Consider the following 25,674-nt stretch of genomic DNA (forward strand, 5'->3'; position numbering starts at 1 on the left):
CCCTGTTCAGGGTAGTATTTAATGTGTGACATTTTAGTGTATTTTTGGTCTCTGTGGAAGCCGCCCAGAGTGGCTGGGGAAACCCAGCCAGATGGGCGGGGTACAAATAATAAATTATTATTATTATTATTATTATTATTATTATTATTATTATGTGCGCCCCCGATGGAGGTAAATATATTTAGCTCACCCGTATGGAGTACAGTGGATGCTCGGGTTGTGAATGTGATCCGTGCAAGATGCACGTTCGCAACCCGCAGCGTTTACAACCCGTGTCTGCGCATGTGTGGGTTGCGATTCGGTGCTTCTGCACATCCGCAAAGCGCAATTTAGTGCTTCTGCGCATGTGTGACCGCCGAAACCCGGAAGTAACCCATTCCAGTACTTCCAGGTTTCGGCAGGTCCGCAACCTGATAAAACGCAACCTGAAGCAGCTGTAACCCGAGGTATGACTGTAATAAAAGAATCGGCTGGACGCCTAGATTGGTCTTAGCACAATCTCCCATGGGAGAGAACCCCTTGCAGAATTTAAAACAGTCATAATGCCATGCAGGGGAATAATAGGCTGTTGGACCCTTTTACATACCCCATTTAGCTTGCTTACGTGCTTCCCCCGTCACAATGAACAGACCACACTCTTAAGTAAGTTTAAAAGTTTTACTTGCAAAATCCAAAGGTCTGGTTCATGTATCATTCCACGTGGCAGCAAGGAGAACACAGGTAGAATACTCTTGGATACAATATATAGAAAGTTAGTTTCAAGATCAGACATGTCCTTCCTGGTATGTTACATGGCAAAAAGAAGAATAAGGAAAGAAGATTCACTTCCTCCCTCAATGGAGGCGAGGGGGTGTGAGTCTAGCAATGCAGCTCTGTGGTCTTAACCCTTTCGTGCCTTAACTAGCTCTACGCTTGCAAATTATGTTTAACTGCAATTTCCCACACCCCTTTGGCCTGAACCAGCTGAAGGGAGTCCTTACGTTCTTATGAAACCCACAAGAAGGGCGAAGTGTCGAACTGCCCTCTCCTGCTATTGCTAACTCACAACTAATATTCACAGCAAGGCTGCCTCTGATCATGAGGGTAGCATTGACCTTCCAGAAAGGGATTACTGGATTGCTCCCAGAAAGGGTAAAACCCAGATTAAATGCAAAGGGGGGTTGGGAAGGCTGGAGTTTCGATGCAAGCAAGGCGGCACGTGATTGCTACAAATACACTTTCACGAATGGGAAGCCCCCCACCTCATAAATAGACGCCTGTCTGGAAGCCTTCAAAGAAATGGAAAGATTTCTTTAGGAATAAACACTGAAATCAGTGGAATTTAAAAACGCTTAAGGGGTGCATGCTTACTTGGGCAGAGTAAATCCCTCTCAAGCTAAGCAGCCACTGATTGCCTTACACTCTCCAAATTTGATCCCCTTTTTAAAAGGCATCTAATTTGGTGATTTCCTGCAGCAGGGAGTTCCACAGTTTGGTCCCTCGAAGGAGCACGTTTGTCTGTTTACCACCCATGTAGCTAAGTATTTTGGGTGGTTTGCAAATGTCGATATTTGCAACCCCAACTGCGAAAGCAGTTAAACCTGGTAATAAATAAAAGCATCTGTGTCGGAGCGCAGTGCTAGCCACCTTAATCCTCCTTACGCTCCCTTCAGATATTTATTTTGAAGACTGATGCTCATCACAGAGGTGCAGAAGGGGCTGACATCCGTCCTGGACACATTGTCGAGGCCGACAAACAGCTTTGAGAAGTCTCCCACAGCCTCTGTTTTTGGCTGGCCTCCACATTGCGTTCTTCTTTGGTCATCTTCGCTGCCTTCCAGGCCTCCAGAGAGCCAAACCAAGAAAGAGCCTCGTGGTACAACAGACGCCTTAAAAGAAAAAAGCAAACACATTTGAGCATCCATAAGCTTTTGTGGACCAGATGCCACTTTGCCAGAGTCCGGGTTTCAGTTCTGCGTTGTGTAGGAATGCAGGAAGCTGTTGGCTGACATCAACAATGTGTCCGGGACCAATTGTTCCATCTAGCATCTAGCATTACCAGCACTGACTGGCAGCAGAGGCTCTCCAGGCTTTTGGGCAGGAGACCTTCCCTGCCCTACCGGGAGAAGCCGCTGGCAATTGAACCTGGCCCCTTCTACATGCAGAGCAGGTGCTCTCTCGACATCTTCCTGCAAAAGTAAGAGTTTTGATTTGTAACATGGTTTTGATTTGAGAAGGTAAAAGGGTAAAGGGACCCCTGACCATTAGGTCCAGTTGTGACCGACTCTGGGGTTGCGCTCTCATCTCACTCTATAGGCCGAGGGAGCCGGCGTTTGTCTGCAGACAGCTTCCGGGTCATGTGGCCAGCATAACTAAGCCGCTTCTGGCAAACCAGAGCAGCGCACGGAAACGCCGTTTACCTTCCTGCCAGAGTGGTACCTATTTATCTACTTGCACTTTGATGTGCTTTCGAACTGCTAGGTTGGCAGGAGCAGGGACCGAGCAATGGGAGCTCACCCCGTCGCGGGGATTCGAACTGCTGACTTTCTGATCAGCAAGTCCTAGGCTCTGTAGTTTAACCCACAGCGCCACCCGCGTCCCCTGAGAAGAAGGTAGGAAGATGTTTTTCACCAAATCAGTCCCTGGGCTCCATCAGGCTCGGGCCTTTTGCATGCAAAGCAGCTGCTCCCTACCACCGCCAAACCCCGACCCTCGGATCCTCGACCGTAATGCCACGTGGCAGATAGTAACTGGCCAATTTCCTCTAGGTGAAGTGACTCTGCCATTTAACTCAGACGGCTGAGGCACAGTGTCAGGGCTCTGTAGGGCACTGACCTTTTAGATAGAAGGTGCCCCATATGCTCAGGGACAAGGGAGACAGTGACAACTGGAACCTTTGCGCTCCAGGGCATTCTGTGTATGCTCAGTGGAACCCTTGCCTTCATTGTTACATTACAGGCGTCCTAACAGGCTCCTGGTGCAGGCAAACGAGTCCCTGGCCCCGGACTCGCTTTGGCCATTTTATAATCACCGCCAGAACCGTCCCTTTCCCACGTCCCCCACTCCAGCCCGTCTCCTCTGTTAGGACCAGTGGATCAAAGCGGCCGGCCTCTTGCAGAGGGACTTGGCTGGCACAGACCTGAACAGCGGCCAAATTCCAGCCCCCCCTTCCCCCGTCCCCTTTCTCTCTCTCTCTCTCGCCTTGTCCAAACACCGTTGGGACTCCACAGACTTCTGTGGACGACGTATTTAAGGAGCAGGGACCTCAGGCGGCGGGCAAACTCCCTCTGTCGCTCAGAGCTACCTTAAAAACAAAATAAAAAACATCCAGGGTTCTTTTTTGTGGTGGTTGGCAAAGTGGCTCCGATGACTCCCTGGGAGAGGACAAGGTAAAAAGGCAAAAGAAGGCAGATCTCATCCGTGGTGACCTGGACGTCCATCTGAACCCATTCTGTTTCGGGGAACTGAATATACCTTTGCGCAGACTGGGAAGCCACAGTGGAAGGAAGCATAAAAAGGCAATTATTATTATTTTTTGGACCAGAGAACATCCATCTATTTTAAAAAAAATCCTCATCCACCTGTCTACTGGCATTGCAAGATGCTCCTTGCTGTTCTCTTCCTGCAAGTTTTGCCCCAAGCTTGGACTGGGAGCGGCGGTAAGTCTTCACCTTGATAATTTCTGCTCTTTTGCCGCCGGGTGGATTTCCCCTCTGTTGGGACGAGGTGCAGTTGAGCCCCTGTTATCAACCGTTTGTGGGTGGCTAGAGCATAATTCTCCCCCAAATAAACAGAGCAGCCCTGACTCTTTTTGCACAAACAAACAAACCCCCAAGTGATCAGCGTTTGGATGGAATCAACGGCTACTTCCTCTGCTGCAGACGTGCCCCTGAAGGGCATTTGCAAAGACTTTGCTCCCGTTCCAGAGCCAGTGTGGCTTAGTGGTTAGAGTGTTGGTCTAGGACCCGGGAGAGCAGGGTTCGAATCTCCACTTGGCCCTGAAGCTCACTGAGTGACCTCAGCCTAAGCAATCTCGCAGGGTTGTGGGAATTAAATGAAGACTAGGACTTGGGGGAGACCAGGGTTCGAAGCCCCAGTAGGCTACTGGGTGTTTGCTTGGGCCAGACACTGCCTCTCTCAGCTCAGCCTCCCTCGCAGGCTTGTTGTGCAGATAATAATAATAGTAGTAATTATTATTATTATTATTATTTATACCCCTCCCATCTGGCTGGGTTTCCCCAGCCACTCTGGGCGGCTTCCAACAAAACACTAAAATACAATAACCTGTTAAACATTAAAAGCTTCCCTAAACAGGGCTGTCTTTAGTTGTCTTCTAAAAGTTTGGTAGTTATTTTTCTCTTTGACATCTGTTGGGAGGGCATTCAACAGGGCGGGATAAAATAGAGAAGTATGTAAGCCACCATGAGCTCCTTGAAGGAGAGGTGGAATACAAATGTAAGTCGTCATCATCATCATCGTAATAATAATAATAATAATAATAATAATAATAATAATAATAATAATTCATTTAGTCCAGAGCTAAGAAATGTCTTATAGAACAACATATACTTTGCTATTCCTGACCTGGCACAGGGGAGGAATTTGGCCTTCGCTTCCTGCATGACGCTTCCCAAGGCAGTACAGGAATACAACTATCGTTTGACATTGCCCTTCTCTGAATTTTGCAATGCAGCTGTACAACAAAGCAGTCAACCCAAAAAAGTGAAAAAATGCGTATTTTTTGGGGGGGGGGGTGAAGTGTCCACAAAGTGCATGCATTAGCCAGAGGAGTCTACAAAATCACGTCAGCAGAAACTGCGTGTCAAAAGGTGTGCAAAAAATATGCACAAAAATGCTGGTGAATTTTCGCGAGGGCTTAAGAAACAAAACTAATGTGGGCACATGAAGGCGTGTGACGAACTGAATTTAGGACTGGGGAAAGGAGGAACTCCTCTGGCAGACTAATCCATTGCGATCTGCAACCTCTACAAAACGTTATTTTTCTTACTTACAGTAATAATAAATATTACTAGTTATTATTATCTGTGTTTATTATTTACTATAAATGATTATTAATTACTAGTGATTGTAAGATATTATTAAGAATTTATCAATATTAGTTATTTCAGTTATTATTGTTGATAATAATACCATGTCATCATCGCCATTATTTCTTGTCTACCCTTCTCCATCCAATTGCAGGGCAGGTTACAGCAATTTAGAATTCAATACAGTCGTACCTTGGGTCCCAAATGCCTTGCGAGTTGAATGTTTTGGCTGCAAACCCAGAAATGCTGCAAACCCAGAAATGATTGTTCCAGTTTGCGAATGTTCTTTGGAACCTGAACGTCCGACGGGGCTTCCGCAGCTTCCGATTGGCTGTAGGAGCTTCCTGCAGCCAATCGGAAGCTGCGCCTTGGTTTCCGAACGTTTTGGAAGTCGAACGGACTTCCGGAACGGATTCTGTTCGACTTCCGAGGTACGACTGTATTGAAAGCAGTTGGGGGACTGGGGTGGATCCTGTAAATGTCTATCTCAGGTGTCAAAGGGCAGGGCAAAGAGGTGTGTGACAACAACAACAACCAACAACAACGACAACACACCCCAGCCTTCCACCCTCCTAGGCAAAACTCTCAAGGAGTCAAGAGAGGATAATGACTCAAAATCTGAGGAGTGGACATCCCACACTCTACCTAAAAGAACAGGGAGTGGTTTGTTCATTTGGAATTGTCCACACCTTTGCACCCAGGTGATGATGATGATGCCAACGATAGTAATAATAATAATAATAATAATAATAATAATAATAATAATAATAATACGTTAGGAGGAAATAGCAGAGAATAATCCAAATGCGATTTTGGTTTTAAACGCAGTGTAAGGTAGTCTCCAGGGACACGGGTGGCGCTGTGGGTTAAACCACAGAGCCTAGGACTTGCCGATCAGAAGGTGGGCGGTTCGAATCCCCGCGACGGGGTGAGCTCCCGTTGCTCGGTCTCTGCTTCTGCCAACCTAGCAGTTCAAAAGCACATCAAAGTGCATGGAGATAAATAGGGACCGCTCTGGCAGGAAGGTAAACGGCGTTTCCATGCGCTGCTCTGGTTCACCAGAAGCGGCTTAGTCATGCTGGCCACATGACCCGGAAGCTGTACGCCGGCTCCCTCGGCCAGTAAAGTGAGATGAGCGCCGCAACCCCAGAGTCGGGCACGACTGGACCTAATGGTCAGGGGTCGCTTTACCTTTACCTTTAAGGTAGTCTCTATGGCAGTATATTGTATTTAAAAATGGGGTATTGGAGTTTTTAGGGGGCTAACCAGGTTGTGATAACTGGGATAGCAGGCTTGTTGGTTTTTGAATGTCTGATGTAGATTTTTTCAATTTCGTTGTTCTGTATGGGACAATGACAATAAAGATGATCATATTGAATACTGTGAAATAAAAAGAAAGAAAACGCCAAAGCGGAGCTCTGACGAAGCAGAGCAGGTAATGTGTTCGGGAGAAATATGCTTCCACGTAGAAGAGCCGTGGTCAGAAAATAAAGGCTTTCAAGGTCTGCAAAATGCTGCTGGTACACAGGAATATCAGAAGCTGCCTTGAACCAAGAGACCCTTGCTCTACCTAGCTCAATATTACCTACACGGGCCAGCAGAGGCTCTGCAGGGTTTCAGGCTTAGATGCTGGGGATCAAACCTGGAACCTCCCGCTTGGGGCTCTCTCACTGGACTATTGCGCAGGAGAGAAAGCAAGGTGCTAGTGAACAGACGGCTGAGGAAGAGAGGGAGATGCTTCTCCCCACATCGGGCCCTTGGGTCCTTTTCACTCAGTCTTGTCTGCAACTCTCCAGCATCTCTTCAGGGTGACGCAGTGTTTCTTAACCTGTGGGTGCCCAGATGTTGTTGGACTACAACTCCCATCATGCCTAGCCAGCATAACCAGTGGTCAGGGATGATGGGAGTTGTAGTCCCAAAACATCTGGGGACCCACAGGTTGAGGACCGCTGGTTTACAGGAAGGGATTGCCCCCCCCCCAGCCCTAACTGGACAGACCTGTTCGAAATGTAAGAGGGTTGTGGCCAACCTAACTCAAGAGGAGATTGAGAGCGAGAGGGAGATATTTTTCTTTGTTGTTGTTGTTGTTGTTTAGTCGTTTAGTCGTGTCCGACTCTTCATGACCCCCTGGACCAGAGCACGCCAGGCACTCCTGTCTTCCACTGCCTCCCGCAGTTTGGTCAAACTCATGCTGGTAGCTTCGAGAACACTGTCCAGCCATCTTGTCCTCTGTCATCCCCTTCTCCTTGTGCCCTCCATCTTTCCCAACATCAGGGTCTTTTCCAGGGAGTCTTCTCTTCTCACGAGGTGGCCAAAGTATTGGAGCCTCAGCTTCACAATCTGTCCTTCCAGTGAGCACTCAGGGCTGATTTCCTTAAGAATGGATAGGTTTGTTCTTCTTGCAGTCCATGGGACTCTCCAGAGTCTCCTCCAGCACCAGAATTCAAAAGCATCAATTCTTCGGCGATCCGCCTTCTTTATGGTCCAGCTCTCACTTCCATACATCACTACTGGGAAAACCATAGCTTTTACTATACGGACCTTTGTTGGCAAGGTGATGTCTCTACTTTTTAAGATGCTGTCTAGATTTTTTCTTTAAACCATTTTTCTTTAAATCATCTTAAAAGGCATATCCATTTTGCCCAGATCCAAGCACTCTTTTTCGCCACTGAAGCACAACAAACAGCAATTCAGGTTTCTAGCTGTTTCCTCTGGTTTAGCAGCAAAGCGCAGGATTTCATGGTGAAAGCTCTGGGGCAAAAACAGGGTGCTCAGACACTGAGGCTTAAATCACGAATGGTGCGTGGAAAGTGTGCTTAAGCTCTGCATGTGATTGCATTTCTCAGAGGTCTTAGCCGGACGTCCTCCAGGTGAGAAACGAACAGCTTTATTGTGGAGAAAACTAGCACAACATCCTGTTCTCCTGACATGACAGGTGTCTGCAAAACTGGGCCTGCCATGGTGAAAGCGGATAGAATAATTGAATCATAGAGCTGTAGAGGTGGGCGGGATCCTGAGGGTCATCTAGTCCAAGCCCCCTGCGATGCAGGAATCTTTTGCCCGACGCAGGACTTGAACCCGTGACTCTAAGATTAAGAGCCTCGTGCTCTACCAACCGAGCTATGGCAGGACAGAAAGAGGTTTTTCCCTCCTTTCCTAACACTAGAACTCGTGGGCATTCGGTGAAGCTGAATGTTGGAAGGTTCAGGGCAGATGGAAAGAAACTACGGAACTCCCTGCCACAGGCCACCAACTTCAATGCTTTCTAAAGCAGATTGGGAAATTCACAGAGGAGGAGAAGCCGATCGATGGCTACTAGCCAGGATGGCGATGCTCAGCTGCCACAGTCGGAGGAAGCAGGGGTGGAGGAAGGGGGGCGGTGGGGAGCGGGCCGCCCCAGGTGTCAGCACTGAGGGGGGTGACAAAATGGCGGCCGGCACTCACCACAGGGCCTGCAACAAGCCCGAGCCACGTGTCTCCCCTTGGAGTGATGCAGTGGCTTGGGCGCTTGCTGCCCAAATAATAATCATAATAAAATTTTATTTATAGCCCGCCTTCCCCAGCCAAAGCCGGCCTCAGAGCGGGCTAGCAACAGTAAAAATAGCACAGTTTACATAAAATCATAGTCAATTAATTGAAATACATTCTAAAATCAATTCCTTCTAAAATCAATTCAGAATCAAATCAATGGCAACCGTTGGGCTAGAGGTCTATGAGGATTAACAAAGGAAGGGGTCAGGCTGTGCCTTGGCCAAAGGTCTGGTGGAACAGCTCTGTCTTGCAGGCCCTGCGGAAAGATGTCAAGTCCCGCAGGGCCCTAGTCTCTTGGGACAGAGCGTTCCACCAAGTCGGGGCCAGTACTGAAAAGGCCCTGGCTCTGGTTGAGGCCAGCCTAACCTCCCTGTGGCCCGGGATCTCCAAGATGTTTTTGTTTGAAGACCGTAAGGTCCTCTGTGGGACATACCAGAAGAGGTGGTCCCGTAGGTATGAGGGTCCTAGGCCGTCCACCGTTCCCCCTCAGCTGTAGGGCGGTGGGGTGGGAGGAAGCAGGCAAGACTCCTGTCAAGTCCCATGGACATCCTGCCCTGGCTGGCTCCCAGGACGTTTCCGAGCACAAGTCAAAGTGTTGGTGCTGACCTTTAAAGCCCTAAATGGCCTCAAAGGCCCAGTATACCTGATGGAGCTTCTCCACCCCCATCGTTCTGCCCGGACACTGAGGTCCAGCGCCGAGGGCCTTCTGGCGGTTCCCTCACTGCGAGAAGCCAAGTTACAGGGAACCAGGCAGAGGGCCTTTTCGGTGGTGGCGCCCGCCCTGTGGAACGCCTTCCCATCATATGTCAAAGAGAACAACAACTACCAGACTTTTAGAAGACATCTGAAGGCAGCCCTGTTCAGGGAAGCTTTTAATGTTTAATAGACGATTGTATTTAATATTCTGTTGGAAGCCGCCCAGAGTGGCTGGGGAAACCCAGCCAGATGGGCGGGATATAAATAATAAATTATTATTATTATTATTATTATTAGCCCCACCTCTGGGCACAGGGCACACGCACCATCCCAGGCGCCCGATCAACTTGCTCCACCGCTGTGAGGGAATAATGCTTCTGAATCTCAGTTTCTGGAAACCTCAGGAGGAGAGACTGATCTTGTGCTTGTATCCTGTTTGATGGTTTTCCCGCATGCCTCCGTGAGACCAGGGTGCTGGACTGGGCGGGCCGGATCCAGCGGGCTCTTCTTATTTTCACAAGAAATCCCTCAAAAAATAACTTCCCAGTTCCCTTTGTCTGTCAAGACCCAGTCTCAGCTTCCTGGCCCCTGCCCAGCCCATGGCAGCAGCCCAGACACTGACTCAGCAGCGGCAGGGAGCTTCCTTGCCTGATGGAGAGATGGACCATTGCCCTTATCCCCTCAAGCTCTTTTTATGTTCTCATGACAAAATTCAGCCTGGTGCCTGCACTGAAGTCTTTCAGGAACATGCGATGGAAGCCATTGCTCTTCTGACGTCCTTATGGAACCTCCAGGTCCAGAGGCAGTCTATCTTGATTCTTAGGTTCTTTGGGGGTCATTTGGCCAGCGTGAGACGCTGGACTAGATGGGCCATTGGCCTGATCCAGCAGACTCTTTTTATGGTCTTATGGAGTAAAGGAGTGAACTTCATCATGTTGGCGGGCATTTATACACATAGCACGTGGGTGTAGAGAGAGGGAGAGGAAATGTAAATAGCGAGGCTAGATAGAAATCCGCCCCCCCCCCATAGCCTGTTGACAATCCCCTATAAAGCTCAAATGCTCACAAGGTATGCAAAGTGACCATTTACAGCAGCGGAAATTGGCGCTAACTTAACCATCCTGTTAATGCCCATCTGTTAGAGGTGGGAGGGGGAAAAACCTGTTGTCTTGATTTGGGCCTAGATTAATAGATTCAAGGGACGCGGGTGGCGCTGTGGGTTAAACCACAGAACCTAGGACTTGCCGATCAGAAGGTCGGCGGTTCGAATCCCCGCGACGGGGTGAGTCCTGTTGCTCAGTCCCTGCTCCTGCCAACCTAGCAGTTCGAAAGCACTTCAAAGTGCAAGTAGAGAAATAGGTACCGCTCCAGCGGGAAGGTAAACGGCGTTTCTGTGCGCTGCTCTGGTTCGCCAGAAGTGGCTTAGTCATGCTGGCCACATGACCCGGAAGCTGTACGCCGGCTCCCTCGGCCAATAAAGCGAGATGAGCGCCCCAACCCCAGAGTCGGCCACGACTGGACCTAATGGTCAGGGGCCTTTTACGTTTAATAGATTCAGACTTCCTGGTAAGTTACAGCTCGGCAAAGGCAGCAAAACTGGGGATTCACGCAACCGACAAGGCGAGTTCAAGGCTAGCCCACACAACTGAATGTGCGAGCTTTCAGGTGGCGCTAGGCTCTTCTTGGCTGTGGTTGCTTTGCTCTGGCTGGAGCAGCCACCGGCCGCAATGGCTACTGTCGGAGGCCGAATGTTTTTAAAACAGGCCTGTTGGGGTTTCTTCTTCAGCCAAGATTCCTGCATTGCAGGGGGTTGGACGAATGACTCTCGGGGTCCCTTCCACCTCTATGATTCTATGCTTCGGCTGGCATTCTTACGCTACAACAGAAAAGATTTGAACACGAGGTCACACAAATAGAATCAAAGAATTGTAGAATTGGGAGGGGCACCCAGGGGTCATCTAGTCCAACCCCCTGGAATGCAGGAATCTCAGCTAAAGCATCCATGACAGATGGCCATCCAGCTTAAAAAACCTCCAAGGAAGGAGGGAGTCTGCCACCTCTATTTTTTAAAAAATAATTTTTTATTGAGTTTTCATATTTAATTACATCTCATTGCACAAATCTATGACATAAAGCATTGCTCAAACAGAGCATCGACTTCCTTCCCTCCCTCTTTCTGACTTCCACACATCTTTTACTGAATTCTCGCATTTCTATAACCACTTTTTTACCTTAAAACTTCTTTTTTTATAAAGATTACCTCCTTATATGTAAATCAGTTCCTTATTTTTTCACATTACAAAACATTTCAATTCAAACCTACAAACGTTTTCAAATGTTTACAATTTTCTTTCATATAGACTATAAATTTGCTCCAGTCCTTTTGAAACAGTTCATCTTGCTGATTCCGGATCTTCCCCATCAGCTTTGCCATCTCCACATATTCTACCATCTTTATCTGCCAGTCTTCCAATGTAGGAAGTTCCTGCTGCTTCTCGAGGGAGTCGGTTCCACTGTCAAATGGCTCTTTCCGGCAGAAATTTCTTCCGAGCATTGAATCGGAATCTCCTCCCCCCCCATTTTTCCTTTTTATATAAATTTTATTAGTTTTTTAACACATCATTTCCAACAATAATTAAACATACTTTTGTACCTTATACAATTTTTTTGACTTCCATCAACCACATCTGAACATTTCCCAATCTATTCACTTAATTTACCTTTCTTACTTTCACTATTACATTCAAATCTTATAAAGAATACCTCTATTCTTTCTCTACTTTGCAATGTTTCATATATTTCTCCTTACAAAACTTCTTGTAGTCCTGCTAGCGTAACTTGTTGATTACAATCGCTCTTCAAATAGTTCGTATATTTCTTCCAATCTTCTGTGAATCTCTGGTTTCGAATCCTTCCTGTCATTTTATCTAATTCTGCGTAGTCCGTTAATTTTGTCTGCCATTCTTCTTTCGTCGGAATTTCCTCTTGCAGGAATCTCCCTTCTTGTAGCCCTAACTTCTTCCAAGCTATTGGGGAGGGAAGGGAGATGTTCTCCCCCACTTTTTTCCAAGTTCACGCGACCGAGGTAAATTTAGCAGCGGCCCGAGATAAACTCTCCTGCAAATCAGATCCCTGGCAAGGGACTGGCTTCCTTTTCAGGCATGGAACGAAATTCCAATTCGCTTATCAGCTTTGACTCAGGTTTCTTCTGTTGCAGCTGACTGCTCACCAATTTTAGGTCCCAGGTGTGATTTAACATATCCCTCTCTCTACATACATGCATTCATATATATGTATAGATATGTATATTTCGGCTACAAATAAATTAAAAAGCATTCACCAGCTTTCCCGAAGTTTAATTGGAGATGGGCTTTTTAGATTCGGTGTTTGAGCAGACTCTCAAACGTTCCCTGGGGATGGGATGACCTTTTGTAAAAGCTCCTTCGTCTTTTTAAAAAAACAAAACATATGAAAGGAGCCAGCTTAAAAGGGCAGAACCTCTCTGAGGGCAAGGATGTAGTACTGGCCAATAAACTTTTCAAAATGCCACATGGGATTATGTCATGAGATGACGGGGGTGTGCGTGAGAGAGCAGTTGCGGCTGTCAAAAGGTTTCTTAACAGGACAAGATGGAACCTCAGGATCAGATGCAGTCTACCTCAGATTATGGGACGCGGGTGGCGCTGTGGGTTAAACCACAGAGCCTAGGACTTGCCTATCAGAAGGTCGGCGGTTCAAATCCCCGCGACGGGGTGAGCTCCCGTTGCTTGGTCCCTGCTCCTGCCAACCTAGCAGTTCAAAAGCACATCAAAGTACAAGTAGATAAATAGGTACCGCTCTAGCGGGAAGGTAAACAGCGTTTCCGTGCGCAGCTCTGTGGTTTAGCCCACAGCGCCACCCGCGTCCTCAGAATGTATACATGGTGATTATTGCTGATGATGCTAAGATTTAGCAACATTGACTCGCCACTTCTCTTCTCCCTTTGCAGGATCCCACTGGACATACGAAGGTAAGGAGAGGCTGTTCGTCCTCCCGGTGTCTGAATTTGCTTTCCAGAATTTCAAATGCATTCCTTTGTTGCCAGTGGTAAGTTTGCCACAGCGCCACGTTCGAGGAGGCCCCCTCCCCGAGTTGCAGGCAGCACCAATGAAACAATACCAGGCTGATAAGCTCCTGAGCATGCACAGAAGGTCTTTGCCTAGCCGCCTTCTTTCCCTATGGCATCAGTGTGGTGTAGCGGTTAGAGGGGGACCTGGGAGACCAGGGTTCGAATCCCCCACTCTGCCATGAAGCTGGTTGGGTGACCTGTGGGGCAGTCGCTCACTCTTGTCCTAACCTTTCCTGCAGGCTTGTTGCAAGGATCAAATGGAGACTACTATGTACATTGCAAATAAATGCAACACATATGCAATAAAAAGAGAGAGAGTAAATAATTAAGCTCGTTTCATGCAGGTTTTGGGAGAGGCAAATAACTTGAAAAATTGCTTCTCCCTAGGCAAACCAACCTGGGTATTAAGATCCCTGGTGATCACCTTGCAAAGGTGGATTTAGCCTTAGTTAGCCTTGGTGAAGACCGGATGTTTTCATCCCCAAAAAGCTTTCCATTGAAATGAGGCTGCATTTTAATGTTTTAATGTTGTATTTTAATCTTGTTTTTAAGTTGTATTTCAATTAATTTGTTTTTATATCGGTTGTTAGCCGCCCTGAGCCCAGTCTTGGCTGGGGAGGGCGGGGTATAAACAAAATTTATTATTATTATTATTATTATTTAGTAGGTGTTTGCCCAGCTTCTGGAAGGAGGGTCTGATAGGGTCCTAGAGTCCCCCTCCCCCCTCCCCAAAGCCGGGCAAACCATCACCAGACTGCCAGGGCCTTGCACCTTCTTCCCAAAACCCGACGCCTTGTTTACCTGGCTTAAGCCAGCGCTGCGAGGGCTGGCGGGAGTTTGTGAAGTGGCCTCACATGCGGAGGCATATTACCAAGGTCCACCCCTGTTCCCTTGGCCTCCTCAGCATCAGAGGCCCGGTTGGTGGTGACAAGATACAGGGCCTTTTCTGTGGCAGCTCCCAGATTGTGGAATTCCTTCCCGGGAAAGTCTAGACTGGCTCCCTCTTTGTTATCCTTCCGCCGGCAGGCTGACGCCTTCCTGCTCAGACAGGCCTTTGGAAACGAAGATTCAGATGATACTGCTGTCTGGGCAAACACTCATGCACATTGGCTACATTCAAATGAAGGAAAGGTACTGCATAGCAGCCTAAGCAAGTTGTGCTTCCTTTTTCTGGTTAATTGGCCATAACTTTTGATAGAATACAGATAATCGAACGGACATTGTTGCATTACATTCTCCATTAAATTATCTTTCCATTGATATATAATTTTATGGCATTGCTCCCAAAAAAAGTGGTGTTATGGGCAATCAAACTTCAAAAATACACTTTCCCCACAATTTTGGCCACTAGTGGAAATTGCAGGGGCTCAGTGTGCTCTGATGGGTTTTAAGGGCTGCTTTGAGCAAGTTTGCTTTTGCCACCTTGCATTTTATAACGCTGCCGTTAAATGTCATAAGCTGCCTTATGATGATGGTTAGAGCATGGTGCTAGTAACATCAAAGTCATGGGTTCAATCCCTGTCCGGGACAGCTGCATATTCCTGCATTGCAGATGCTCAGAGGTCCCTTCCAACTCTATAATTATATGCTTCTATGTGGATCTCTAGACAGCATCTTAAAAAGCAGAGACATCACCTTGCCAACAAAGGTCCGTATTGTTAAAGCTCTGGTTTTCCCAGTAGTGATGTATGGAAGTGAGCGCGGGACCATAAAGAAGGCTGATCGCTGAAGAATGGATGCTTTTGAATTCTGGTGCTGGAGGAGACTCGTGAGAGTCCCATGGACTGCAAGAAGATCCAACCTCTCCATTCTGAAGGAAATCAGCCCTGAGTGCTCACTGGAAGGACAGATCCTGAAGCTGAGGCTCCAAGACTTTGGCCACCTCATGAGAAGAGAAGACTCCCTGGAAAAGACCCTGATGTTGGGAAAGATGGAGGGCGTAAGAGAAGGGGACGACAGAGGACGAGATGGCTGGACAGTGTTCTCGAAGCTAACAATATGGATCCCATCTTGGGGGAAAGGCGGGATGTAAATACATTAAATCAAGGGTTCCCAAAGCAATAGGTGGTGCTTCCTGAGGGTGGGTGGTATCACCCAGAGGGTGCCAAGAGGCAAGGGGGGGCATTGGAGGGATAAATGACTCAGACTTTGCAAAGCTGGTCCTTCTTCTTTGGCGATCATCTTAGCCGAGTAAGATTGTCTTCCATAAACACGGTTTTAACAATGAGTCCGTAAGTGACTGTGGAGGCCAATTCTGGATCCACACGTCCTTGCACAGTGGGGACATTGGTTTCCGGGCGGGAGTTGATCACAGTGTGGATTTGCCAAGCGTGCCTTCCTCTTAGCACGTTTCTCCCTTGTGTCCTGAGTTCGAGTGTCTTCAAAGCCCATGACACCTTTGGTAAAGGCTGTTCTCCAACTGGAGCGTTCGCAGGCCAGTGTTTCCCAATTGTTGGTGTTTATACTACATTTTTAAAGATATGCCTTGAGATAGTCTTTAAACCTCTTTTGTTGACCATCAGCATTACGCTTTCCATTTTAAAATTCGGAATAGAGTAGTTGATTTGGAGGACGATCATCAGGCACCCGCACAACATGACCAGGCCAACGAAGTTGACGTTGAAGAATCATTGCTTCAACACTGGTGATCTTTGCTTCTTCCAGTACACTGGTATTAGTCTGCCTGTCTTCCCAAGTGATGTGTAAGATTTTTCGGAGACACTGTTGATGGAATATTTCGAGGCTGGTACCACTGGATCAAATCCCCCTTTTGCCGAACTAATCAAACCGAATAGTTTCCACTGGATTTTGAATAAATGTGCAAGTAGTTGTTGCTGTTTCAGTTTTTGTGTGTGTGTGTGTTAGTATTTCCCCCTTACTGGGTCGTGCAAACTGTTATTCTGAATAATACTTTGTAGAGGGCAGGGTAAGGGGCACTGGGGATGAGTTTGTGGAGCCAAGATGGAGGGAGACCCTAAAAAGTTTAGGAACGGCTGTGTTACATGGAGAGAGAAAAAACAATTCTCCCCTCTGGCCTCTAAGCCCCCAAAGTCCCTTTTGTAACTCCTGAGTGTGTTTTCTACAGCCGCTCTGCTGTTTTCCCCCAGCTAAAACCTTCCGCACCAAATCACCGTCCCAATTAGCAAAGGAACCGGCGACGTTCCAATGAGGTTAGCATTGCGGCACTCAGCCAGGCCAGCTTGATCCTCTTTCACGGAGAGTAATCCAGTTCCATCCCCTCCCCTTAAGCTCACCCAGAGTGGCCAACTCATGGGAAAGAAACAAAGGCATTGTTGATGTTGAAGGGCTGAAAAGGGCTTAGCCGTGGCGGCGGCGAAGGCCGGCTGAGATCCCTTGGCTGGGATTGGCGTTATTTGCAAGGAAGGGGGAGAAGTTCTCTTTGGTTCGCGTTTAAAGGTGAACCTATCTGAATTTGCTTTTCCCAAAAGGACCTGCAGAGCAAATCATGGCCACCCTTTAAAATTCGGAATTCTCTGAATTTTGCAACGCAGGCCTCTGACGAAGCAACGTGTTCAAAAATGCATATGCAGGGGAAAGCATGGAGATGCTTTTTTTGGGGGGGGGTGATCGTTTCCCTAATAGTTGTGAGTGAGTGCGTACACACACACACACACACACACACACACAATCTATCAGTGAAAACAATGTTTTAGAAAAGTATTCTATTAGGGGAAATCACATGGGGAAAGTGCACATATTGGAATAAATTTGCCTTAACATGCTGGTCATTTTTCATGAGGACCAGTACATTTTTTTAAAAAAAGGGTAAATAGATTCGGAAATGTTGAAAGAAGGAGAAACAGGGATGGCTTCATGCCTGTGATGACTCTTCCAACAAGTCTGCAAGACAATCTGATATTGATGTCTTCACCTCTCCTGAGCAGCAAATAGTCAAAAATGACCCCGAAATTGGAGAAAACAGTGTACCATGATCGTTAGTTACCGGTAGTTCACCTGTTGGTGCTCTGTTGGAGAAAATCAGAGGGGCAACGGCCAAGCAGAATGGTGTCAAAGTCCCCGGAAGGCTCTTGAGCTCTCATTGGTTCATCCCAGGCCCCTCCTACAATGGGCAGGGCTTGAGAAGCGTGAGCGACGGCTGGGAGGACTTCATTTCCTGAAAAGTTATTTTTTAATAGAAATTTTGCCCTGATAGGTTGTTCACTTGTCTGCCCTCATTCATTTTTCGTAGTTGCAGAAAAACAAAGGGCTGCACCAAACGAAGCTCTACTCTGAGTAGGACCCAGTGAAATTCATGGGCTCAGATTTAGTCATCTGTATGTCATTTCCAAGGGACGCGGGTGGCGCTGTGGGTAAAACCTCAGCGCTGCTGCTCTGGTGCCGGTTCGCCAGAGCAGCTTCGTTACGCTGGCCACGTGACCCGGAAGTGTCTGCGGACAGCGCTGGCTCCCGGCCTCTAGAGTGAGATGAGCGCACAACCCTAGAGTCTGGCAAGACTGGCCCGTACGGGCAGGGGTACCTTTACCTTTACCTTTTATGTCATTTCCAATGGGTCAAACCTAGACAGCATCTTAAAAAGCAGAGACATCACCTTGCCAACAAAGGTCTGTATAGTTAAAGCTGTGGTTTTCCCAGTAGTGATGTATGGAAGTGAGAGCTGGACCATAAAGAAGGCTGATCACCAAAGAATTGATGCTTTTGAATTCTGGTGCTGGAGGAGACTCTTGAGAGTCCCATGGACTGCAAGAAGATCAAACCTCTCCATTCTGAAGGAAATCAGCCCTGAGCGCTCACTGGAAGGACAGATCCTGAAGCTGAGGCTCCAAGACTTTGGCCACCTCATGAGAAGAGAAGACTCCCTGGAAAAGACCCTGATGCTGGAAAAGATGGAGGGCACAAGGAGAAGGGGACGACAGAGGACGAGATGGTGGGACAGTGTTCTCGAAGCTACCAGCATGAGTTTGACCAAACTGCGGGAGGCAGTGGAAGACAGGAGTGCCTGGCGTGCTCTGGTCCAGGGGGTCACGAAGAGTCGGACACGACTAAACGACTAAACAACAATTTCTTTTCCAATGGGTCGGGCTAAGTGTTTGGTGGCGGCGAATTTTCATCCCATGGGGCAGGAAAACAACTCCTGAACCCTCCAACCATGGTGCTGTTATTTTAAGCTCTGAGGCCACCGGAATGACAATTGCGCCAGGCAGGGAAAAAGCAAACAGCTTTATCCTTGCTTCCCTGCATGGAAGGAAAACTTTTGCAGCCAGCGCAGAGCCCGGCAAGCGCTTGAATTCAGATGCAAGGGAGCGTGTGATGTGTTGCTCCTGCCTTGCATGGGGGGGGGGGCGGCCATTCAGAAGCAAACCTCTTTCACAGAAAGAAAGAGGACCTGACTTGCCTTTTCGCCTTTTTTTTTTTTTTGGCGAGGAAAAGACGTCCCTTATTACTGGTGGAACTGGCACTGGGTGCCAATGCTAGGAAGCAGATGAGGACAGACAAAAAACTCTTTGTGGGTGGCAGCGCGGTGGACAGTGGCACAGATTTTGGGGGTGGTCAGATGCGGGCTGTGTATTCATCAGGATCAGTTTTTATGGTTAATTTGAATAAATCTTTTCTGGTCTCATGCTTTTTCATTTTTTTACGTTTGCTGGCTTAGAAACTCCAGAATTTAAAATGCTTTTTCACATGGGTGTCCAATTATACACACATATATACTTAAAAATCCAGTTTTTCCACAGTTCCTGCCCATTTCGTGCTTTTGTGTATCAATCAGCAATTACGGGGGGAAATGTTTTTGAGCCTGCACCGGGTATCAGTTCTTACTGAAAGGAACAGGATTTCGTACCCTCCAACATTTCTCTGAAGAAAATAGGGACACGCCCTATTCCATAATAATAATAATACCCCACCCATCTCGAAATATATAAAAAAACAAAAAATTGTCCAGTAGCACCTTAGAGACCAACTGAGGTTACGCGCTCATCTGGCTTGGGGGCTTTGGTCCAAATTGGAGGCCCCTTCGCTCCAAATTGCCTGCCGGTAGTTTGGTGTTCTGTCAGCAACAGGCTCTCAAAGATGATGCCCTTTCCTTCCTCCCTCAGTCCAGACCCCAAATAATCGCCCCAGAACACATCTGCACTACCAGTTCCTTCCGCCTGCTCTCGCGCCCGGCGGCCTGTGTTGAGAGAGGCCATGTCTGAGGAGCTGTCATCGCGCCCAGGTGGTTGGCCTGATGTCTACCAGCCTTCTAGGTTGGAGGACTATGGACATCTCAAAGCTTTCCTTGTGCTCCTCAAAGCTAAGTAATAGCTTTTCAGATGGTCCTTGCAGCTTACTATAGAGTAAGCATTACAAGAACATACTATCAGCAAGATACAGCACACCCTTGCTTTTTTATTTTAATTTTATCATCTCTCTATTCCTATGTTGTATACAGTCATACCTCTTGTTACGTCCACTTCATGTTACGTTCTTTCAGGTTACGTCCCGCAGCGACCCGGAAGTACCGGAAAGGGTTACTTCCGGGTTTCGCCGCATGCGCAGACGCGCAAAATGACGTCACGTGCATGCCCAGAAGTGCCGAATCGCAACCTGGGAGTGCACAGATGCGCCGCTGTGGGTTGCGCTCTTTTCATGTTACGAATGGGCCTCCGGAACGGATCCCGTTCGCAACCAGAGGCACCACAGTATGTGATAAGAAAGCAAGGGAATTAAGATTAACACATTCTTGTTTGATCCATCACATGTATTAGCACGACGTTTCCTTTTCCAAATACTTAGAAGCATTTGTTTACACCACGGAAGATATTCTGCTCTGCCAATGTTCCGTCTATGCGCTGATGGTGCTTAATGCTTAATCTCCACAACTTCTTCTCTCTTCTCTTTCTCACTTTCGTTCTGGAAATTTTTCCTTTTCTTATAATTTCAAAACTTCAATAAAAGTTAGATGGTGGGGGAAGAACCTTAAATAAATAATGATTATGGCAGAAAAGGACCCTTCTCTTGCTGATCACAGAGAAGGAGCTTGGAGATTGACCTCAAGGTCTGAGTGGGCTTGTACAGGGATAGGTGATTTGAAAGAACATCTCTTGTGAATGAAATCAAGGGTTGTACGGTGGTACCTTGGGTTAAGAACTTAATTTGTTCTGGAGGTCTGTTCTTAATCTGAAACTGTTCTTAACCTGAAGCACCACTTCAGGGGCCTCCTGCTGCCGCCGCGCGATTTCTGTTCTCATCCTAAAGCAAAGTTCTTAACCCGAGGTACTATTTCTGGGTTAGCAGAGTCTGTAATCTGAAGTGTCTGTAACCTGAAGTGTCTGTAACCCGAGGTACCACTGTATCCAGTGTGGGGCATGAAGTTAGAGTCACTTGGCGCAGCGGCGTAGCGTGGGTAGTCAGCACCCGGGGCAAGGCAAGTAATTTGCGCCCCCTAACCCGGGGCAAGGCAAGTAATTTGCGCCCCCTAACCCCTAACCATGGTCATTAATACTGACGGCTCTACTCTGGGGCAAATTTCGTAGTGACTACTGCCCTCCGTGGTGGTGTTTTTGCAATTAAAGGACCCCTGCCTCAAATAAAGCATGGGGATTGGGCACTGGGATTTGCCAAGGGAGCTGGGAATTGCAGTTCAGTGGCGGGTCAGGGGGAGAGGGTCCCTTCCGCGTCTGGGTGCCGTGGGCCCCTTTGCGCCAAGACGCGCGTCTTTGGGCGTTGCGGCGCAGCCTTCTCGGTCTCCCTCCCCGGCCCGGCTAGCCCTGACGCGGCTTCTTTCTGGCGCGGGGAGGGGGCGCCTCTGGGGCCAGTGGGTTGGCCAGCCTCCGGCGCGGGTGGGCGGGCCCCGTCGGGGCGGGTGGGCGGCGTGGCGCTTGGTGCCGAAGCCTCTGCCCGCAGCACCCCATCGGGAGACCTGGCCGGAAGGAGCCTCGAGCCGGCTGTCGGACGCGGCTGAAGCAGCCAGGGCGGCATGGCAGGCGGCGGCGGCTCCCCGGCAACTCCATGCGGCCAGCCCTGCGCGCTGGCCGAGCCCCGCAGGCGAACGCTGCCCGTCGGTGAGGAGGGGCTGCCTGGCGCGCCTTCCGCAGCGAGCGCTGAGAGCCGCTGCCATGGGGCTCTGGGCGATTCCGGAGGCAGCGAGCGCGCCCCCCCAGAAGTTGCGCCCGGTGCGGCCGGCACCCCTGGCACCCCCCACGCTACGCCACTGACTTGGCGATATACTTATGGCACTGCTGGGAGGTTGATGCACCAAGGGAATGTTTAAAAGCACTTTTTCAAAAACAAAAACAACCCCCCCCCAATACCCAGAGTCCTTTTTGTTGGGGATAATTCAGACAGAAATTCCCAGGTGTCAAAAAAGGTTACTTATGTATGGCACTACTGCGGCCCGTGTTTTGTTAGCCCAAAAATGGAAAACGAGCGAGGTCCCAACCAAAGAGGAATGGCAACTTAAACTGATGGAATATGCTCAGCTTGCAGACTTAACTTATAGAATAAGAGAACAAGAAGAATATACATTTAAAGAAGACTGGAAAATGTTTATTGAATATATGGGTGAAGATTGTGTACGTATGAAAACGTTGGCAGCATTAAGATAAATTCAGCAGTGTAAATAAGTTTTGATGGATGTAAAAATTCAATACTGAATGGTTTAGTTTATGTAAAATATGCAGGGATCTATGGCATGCAAACTGAACCATGGAAAGGGAAGAAGGGAAGTCACTGATATTTTAAAGTTGTTTAAATGAAGATTCTAAAATGTGAAATAGAAAAACTTAATAAAAATTAAACGATAGAGAGAAGAGAGAGAGAGAGAGAGAGAGAGAGAGAGAGAGAGATGGCTCAAAGTTGTGCATTTACCAACTCCTGATTTTCCCCAAAAACAGAATAAGAGCCTGCAGGATCAGGCCAAAGGCCCATCTTATCCTGCATCCTGTTCCCACAGGGGCCAAACAGATGCCTCTTTCGGGAAACCCACAAGCAGGACTTGAACACAGGACCGGTTCTCCTCTCCTGTGGTTTCCAGCAACCACAGAAGAATTTCTGCCTCCGACTGTGGAGGCAGAACAGAGCTGTCCTGGCTAGTAGCCATCAATAGCCTTCCCCACCTCCATGAATTTGCCTGATCCATTTTTTAAAGCCATGCGTATTGGCGGCCATCGCTGCTTCCTGTGACAGGAAGTTCCATAATTTAACTATGCGCTGTGTGAAGAAGGATGCTCTTTTATCTGCCCCGAATCTCTCCTCCCCACAAGCATGTTGCTGCCTCAGTGGTCAGTGTTTATGTTAAGTTGTGGGTGAACATATCAGATGACACAGCGATTCTTCAAACAGCTCTTGTTTATTCACAGGCCAGAACAGAACTGAACTGGAGGGGTTAAGTCAGCCTGCTTATATAGAGCTCCAGTACAACGTAACTGTAACAATTTTCTAAAACTATCCAATCACTGAACGTCATTTTCGATCCCTTATTTGCATAACTATCTACAGTATCCCCCTGCTGGCCCAGGGTGAGAACTTCAGTACGCAACAGTTTATATTCTTCCTTCTCAGGGTCCCACGGACAGGAGCACTGGCCGGACACTTACCCAGACTGTGGGTGGAAAGCTCAGTCCCCTATCGATATTGACACGGGAACAGTCCAATACGACCCTTCCTTGCCTCCGGTTGAGACGTCGGGGTATCGAAATCCAGGAGGCAACGACTTCACCCTGATAAATAACGGACACACAGGTGAGGCTGTTTATGGGACTTAACGGCAGTCCCCTTTCCCCAACCCCATCTGCCATCTGTATTTTCTATTTTCCTGGGGTTAGGGAACGCTCCCTGCCAGAATGCCGCAGGATGGAAAGGCAGATTCGATACACAAAAATAGAAAAATGCAAGAAGCTAGCACATGTCTGTCATGTATAATCACCTTGTTGAACAGCGGTTGGCCCATGGCTACAGCCCAGGCCTGCAAAATCTCTGGTGCCAGGAAGACTCCCCTCCACGTCGCCATGGAGACCTCTGTACCAGGGAAGATGCTGGTCCATTACCATGGTGATGAAATGTGGCCAGTTGTTCACCTGGCAACTCCAGGGCACTATCCATTCTCCTTGCACATGCGACTAATAATGCTTCTTCTTGCAATGAAGGGCTGAAGGAAGCAATGGTTCTCCCCATCCAATCACAGACCCTCTAAGTGTCCCTATTTGCCAGAGACATCCCTGATTTAGAGAAGCCATCCCAGTTTCTGATTTGATCCCGGAATGTCCCGCTTTTCCTTAGGACGTCCCTATTTTCCTTGGAAAAATGTTGGCGGGTATGCAGTTATCTGACCCCTGAGCTGTCTGAAAGCAATCCTGTATAGGGAAGTTTTTTAAAAAAATGTTTAATGTTTTATTATGTTTTTATATACAGTCGTAACTTGAGTTGCGAATGTGATCCGTGCGGGTGGCACATTCACAACCCGCAGGGTTTGCAACCCACAGCTCCACATCTGCGCACGCGCATGACGCGATCTGGCGCTTCTGCGCATGCGCGTGATGTCATTTTGCGTTTCTGCGCAAGCACGAAACCTGAACATAACCCGTTCCGGTACTTCTGGGTTCGGCGTGGTCCGCAATCTGAAAACGTGCAACCCGCAGGGTTCGTAACCGGAGTAAATGTAGCCTTTCAGACCTTTCCCGGGAGGTTGCTCCCGGGAGGGAGGAAGGAGCCAATAGACACCGAGGGTAGGTTCAGAGAAACAGTTTATTTCTGCTCTCTGGAATAGCAGAAAGGCACTGCGTGATCAGTCACAAGCAAGCACACCTAAAGAGCAGTTACATACAGCCTATATTCCCTGTAGGTCCCCTTTCCCCCTCCCCAGGAATCCAGCCTCATGAGTTTGTACACATAAGTTTGCATCCTTGAGCATGAGTAGAAATTGTTTCTGTACTTTTATCTGGCACTCCTGGCGCCATTCCTGGGGTCTGTGCGTCAGTGTGGTCAGGATAGTTACAACTGGTAAGATAAGTTGGATGCGCCATCCCGTCTCTACTCGGAACTGACAAGGCCATCTATTACGCCTTCATGGACTGATAAAGGAGAAGGCTTTGTTTATTCAGCTACTTTGTGTTATATAGCTCAAGCTAATGGATTTTAGCTAATGGATCCTCAAAGAAAGAATTTGGGAAGTTTGGGGCCTAGTTGGGGTGACTACACAGTCAGGTTTGGGTAACCTGTCCCTTCAGTATGACTGTATGTAGCCCAGAATGGCCGGGGCAACCCAGTAAGACGGTATGGGGTATAAATAATAGAATTATCAATATGGAATGGGACGTCCCTGTTTTCATCCGAGAAAGGTTGGAGGGTTTGCAACCACCAGAATGAGGACCTTGTGGCTTCTCTCTCCCTCCCTCTCTCTCTTGCAGTGCAGATGTCTCTGCCCCCAAGCATGCAACTGCATGGTTTGCCCAAGATGTTTACGGCCGTTCAGCTGCACCTCCACTGGGGGAGGAAGGGGAGCCTCGAAGGCTCAGAGCACAAGGTGGACGGCAGGCCCTTCCCGGCAGAAGTAAGTAGGCCAGAGCAAAACATTCACACTCCTCCAAATTTTGTACTGTAGATCTCCAGCCAAGTCACATGTACGAAAATGCATATACTAAAAAAGGGACCCCTGACCATTAGGTCCAGTCGTGGCCGACTCTGGGGTTGCGGCGCTCATCTCGCTTTATTGGCCGAGGGAGCCGGCGTACAGCTTCCAGGTCATGTGGCCAGCATGACTAAGCCGCTTCTGGCAAGCCAGAGCAGCGCACGGAAACGCCATTTACCTTCCCGCCGGAGTGGTACCTATTTATCTACTTGCACTTTGACGTGCTTTTGAACTGCTAGGTGGGCAGGAGCAGGGACCAAGCAATGGGAGCTCACCCCATTGCGGGGATTCGAACCACCGACCTTCTGATCGGCAAGTCCTAGGCTCTGTGGTTAAACCCAAAGCGCCACCCGCATCCCTATATATACTAAAGTATATATACTAAAGTATGCACAAAAATTGATATATCAGGGGGAATGACACGCAAAAAGGTTTAACTTGAGGAGGCTTTGCAGAAACAAGCATGTTAGGCAAAATTGCATGTAGTTATTTCGTTTTATCAGATATTTATTTATTCTTGCGGCCCACACTTCAAGGAGATCAAGGTGGCGTATACATGTCTCCTCCCCATTTAACCTTCTCAACAACCCTGTGAGGAAGGTCAGGCTGAGAGGCAGGAACTGCTTCCACCCCACACCTCCTTCCAGGTCATACACTGAGTTTCCTGGCTGAGCAGGGATTGGAGTCCTGGTTTCTTCAGTGCTCTAACCACACGGACTCTCTAA

General features: G+C 48.1%; 1 protein-coding gene and 1 long non-coding RNA gene across 4 annotated transcripts in view; one reads left to right on the forward strand and one right to left on the reverse strand.

Annotated features, from left to right (window-relative positions):
• Positions 1-643: 643 nt before the first annotated feature.
• Positions 644-2,907, reverse strand: LOC308465149. Of its 2 annotated transcripts, XR_013980283.1 has the most exons (3): positions 2,815-2,906; positions 1,627-1,868; positions 644-730 (listed from the first exon to the last, which is right to left on the reverse strand). It is a non-coding gene; the product is annotated as an uncharacterized lncRNA (long non-coding RNA). The 2 variants fall into 2 exon arrangements; XR_013980284.1 differs by lacking the exon at positions 644-730 and having other exon boundaries at positions 1,638-1,868; positions 2,815-2,907.
• Positions 2,908-3,201: 294 nt separating this feature from the next.
• Positions 3,202-25,674, forward strand: part of CA14 (carbonic anhydrase 14) — a 35,632-nt gene continuing 13,159 nt past the window's right edge. The window contains exons 1-4 of one of the 2 annotated variants that reach the window (XM_080984793.1): positions 3,202-3,638; positions 13,243-13,263; positions 22,885-23,064; positions 24,729-24,871. In XM_080984793.1, coding sequence (XP_080840919.1) covers positions 3,581-3,638; positions 13,243-13,263; positions 22,885-23,064; positions 24,729-24,871 — 402 coding nt within the window. In that variant the 5' untranslated portion in view covers positions 3,202-3,580. The remainder of the gene's footprint in view (positions 3,639-13,242; positions 13,264-22,884; positions 23,065-24,728; positions 24,872-25,674) is intronic. The other variant, XM_080984794.1, reaches the window with a different exon arrangement.

Source organism: Podarcis pityusensis (assembly GCF_964106645.2).
Source record: "Podarcis pityusensis genome assembly, chromosome: 16".
In the NCBI taxonomy this organism is placed as follows: Eukaryota; Metazoa; Chordata; class Lepidosauria; order Squamata; family Lacertidae; genus Podarcis; species Podarcis pityusensis.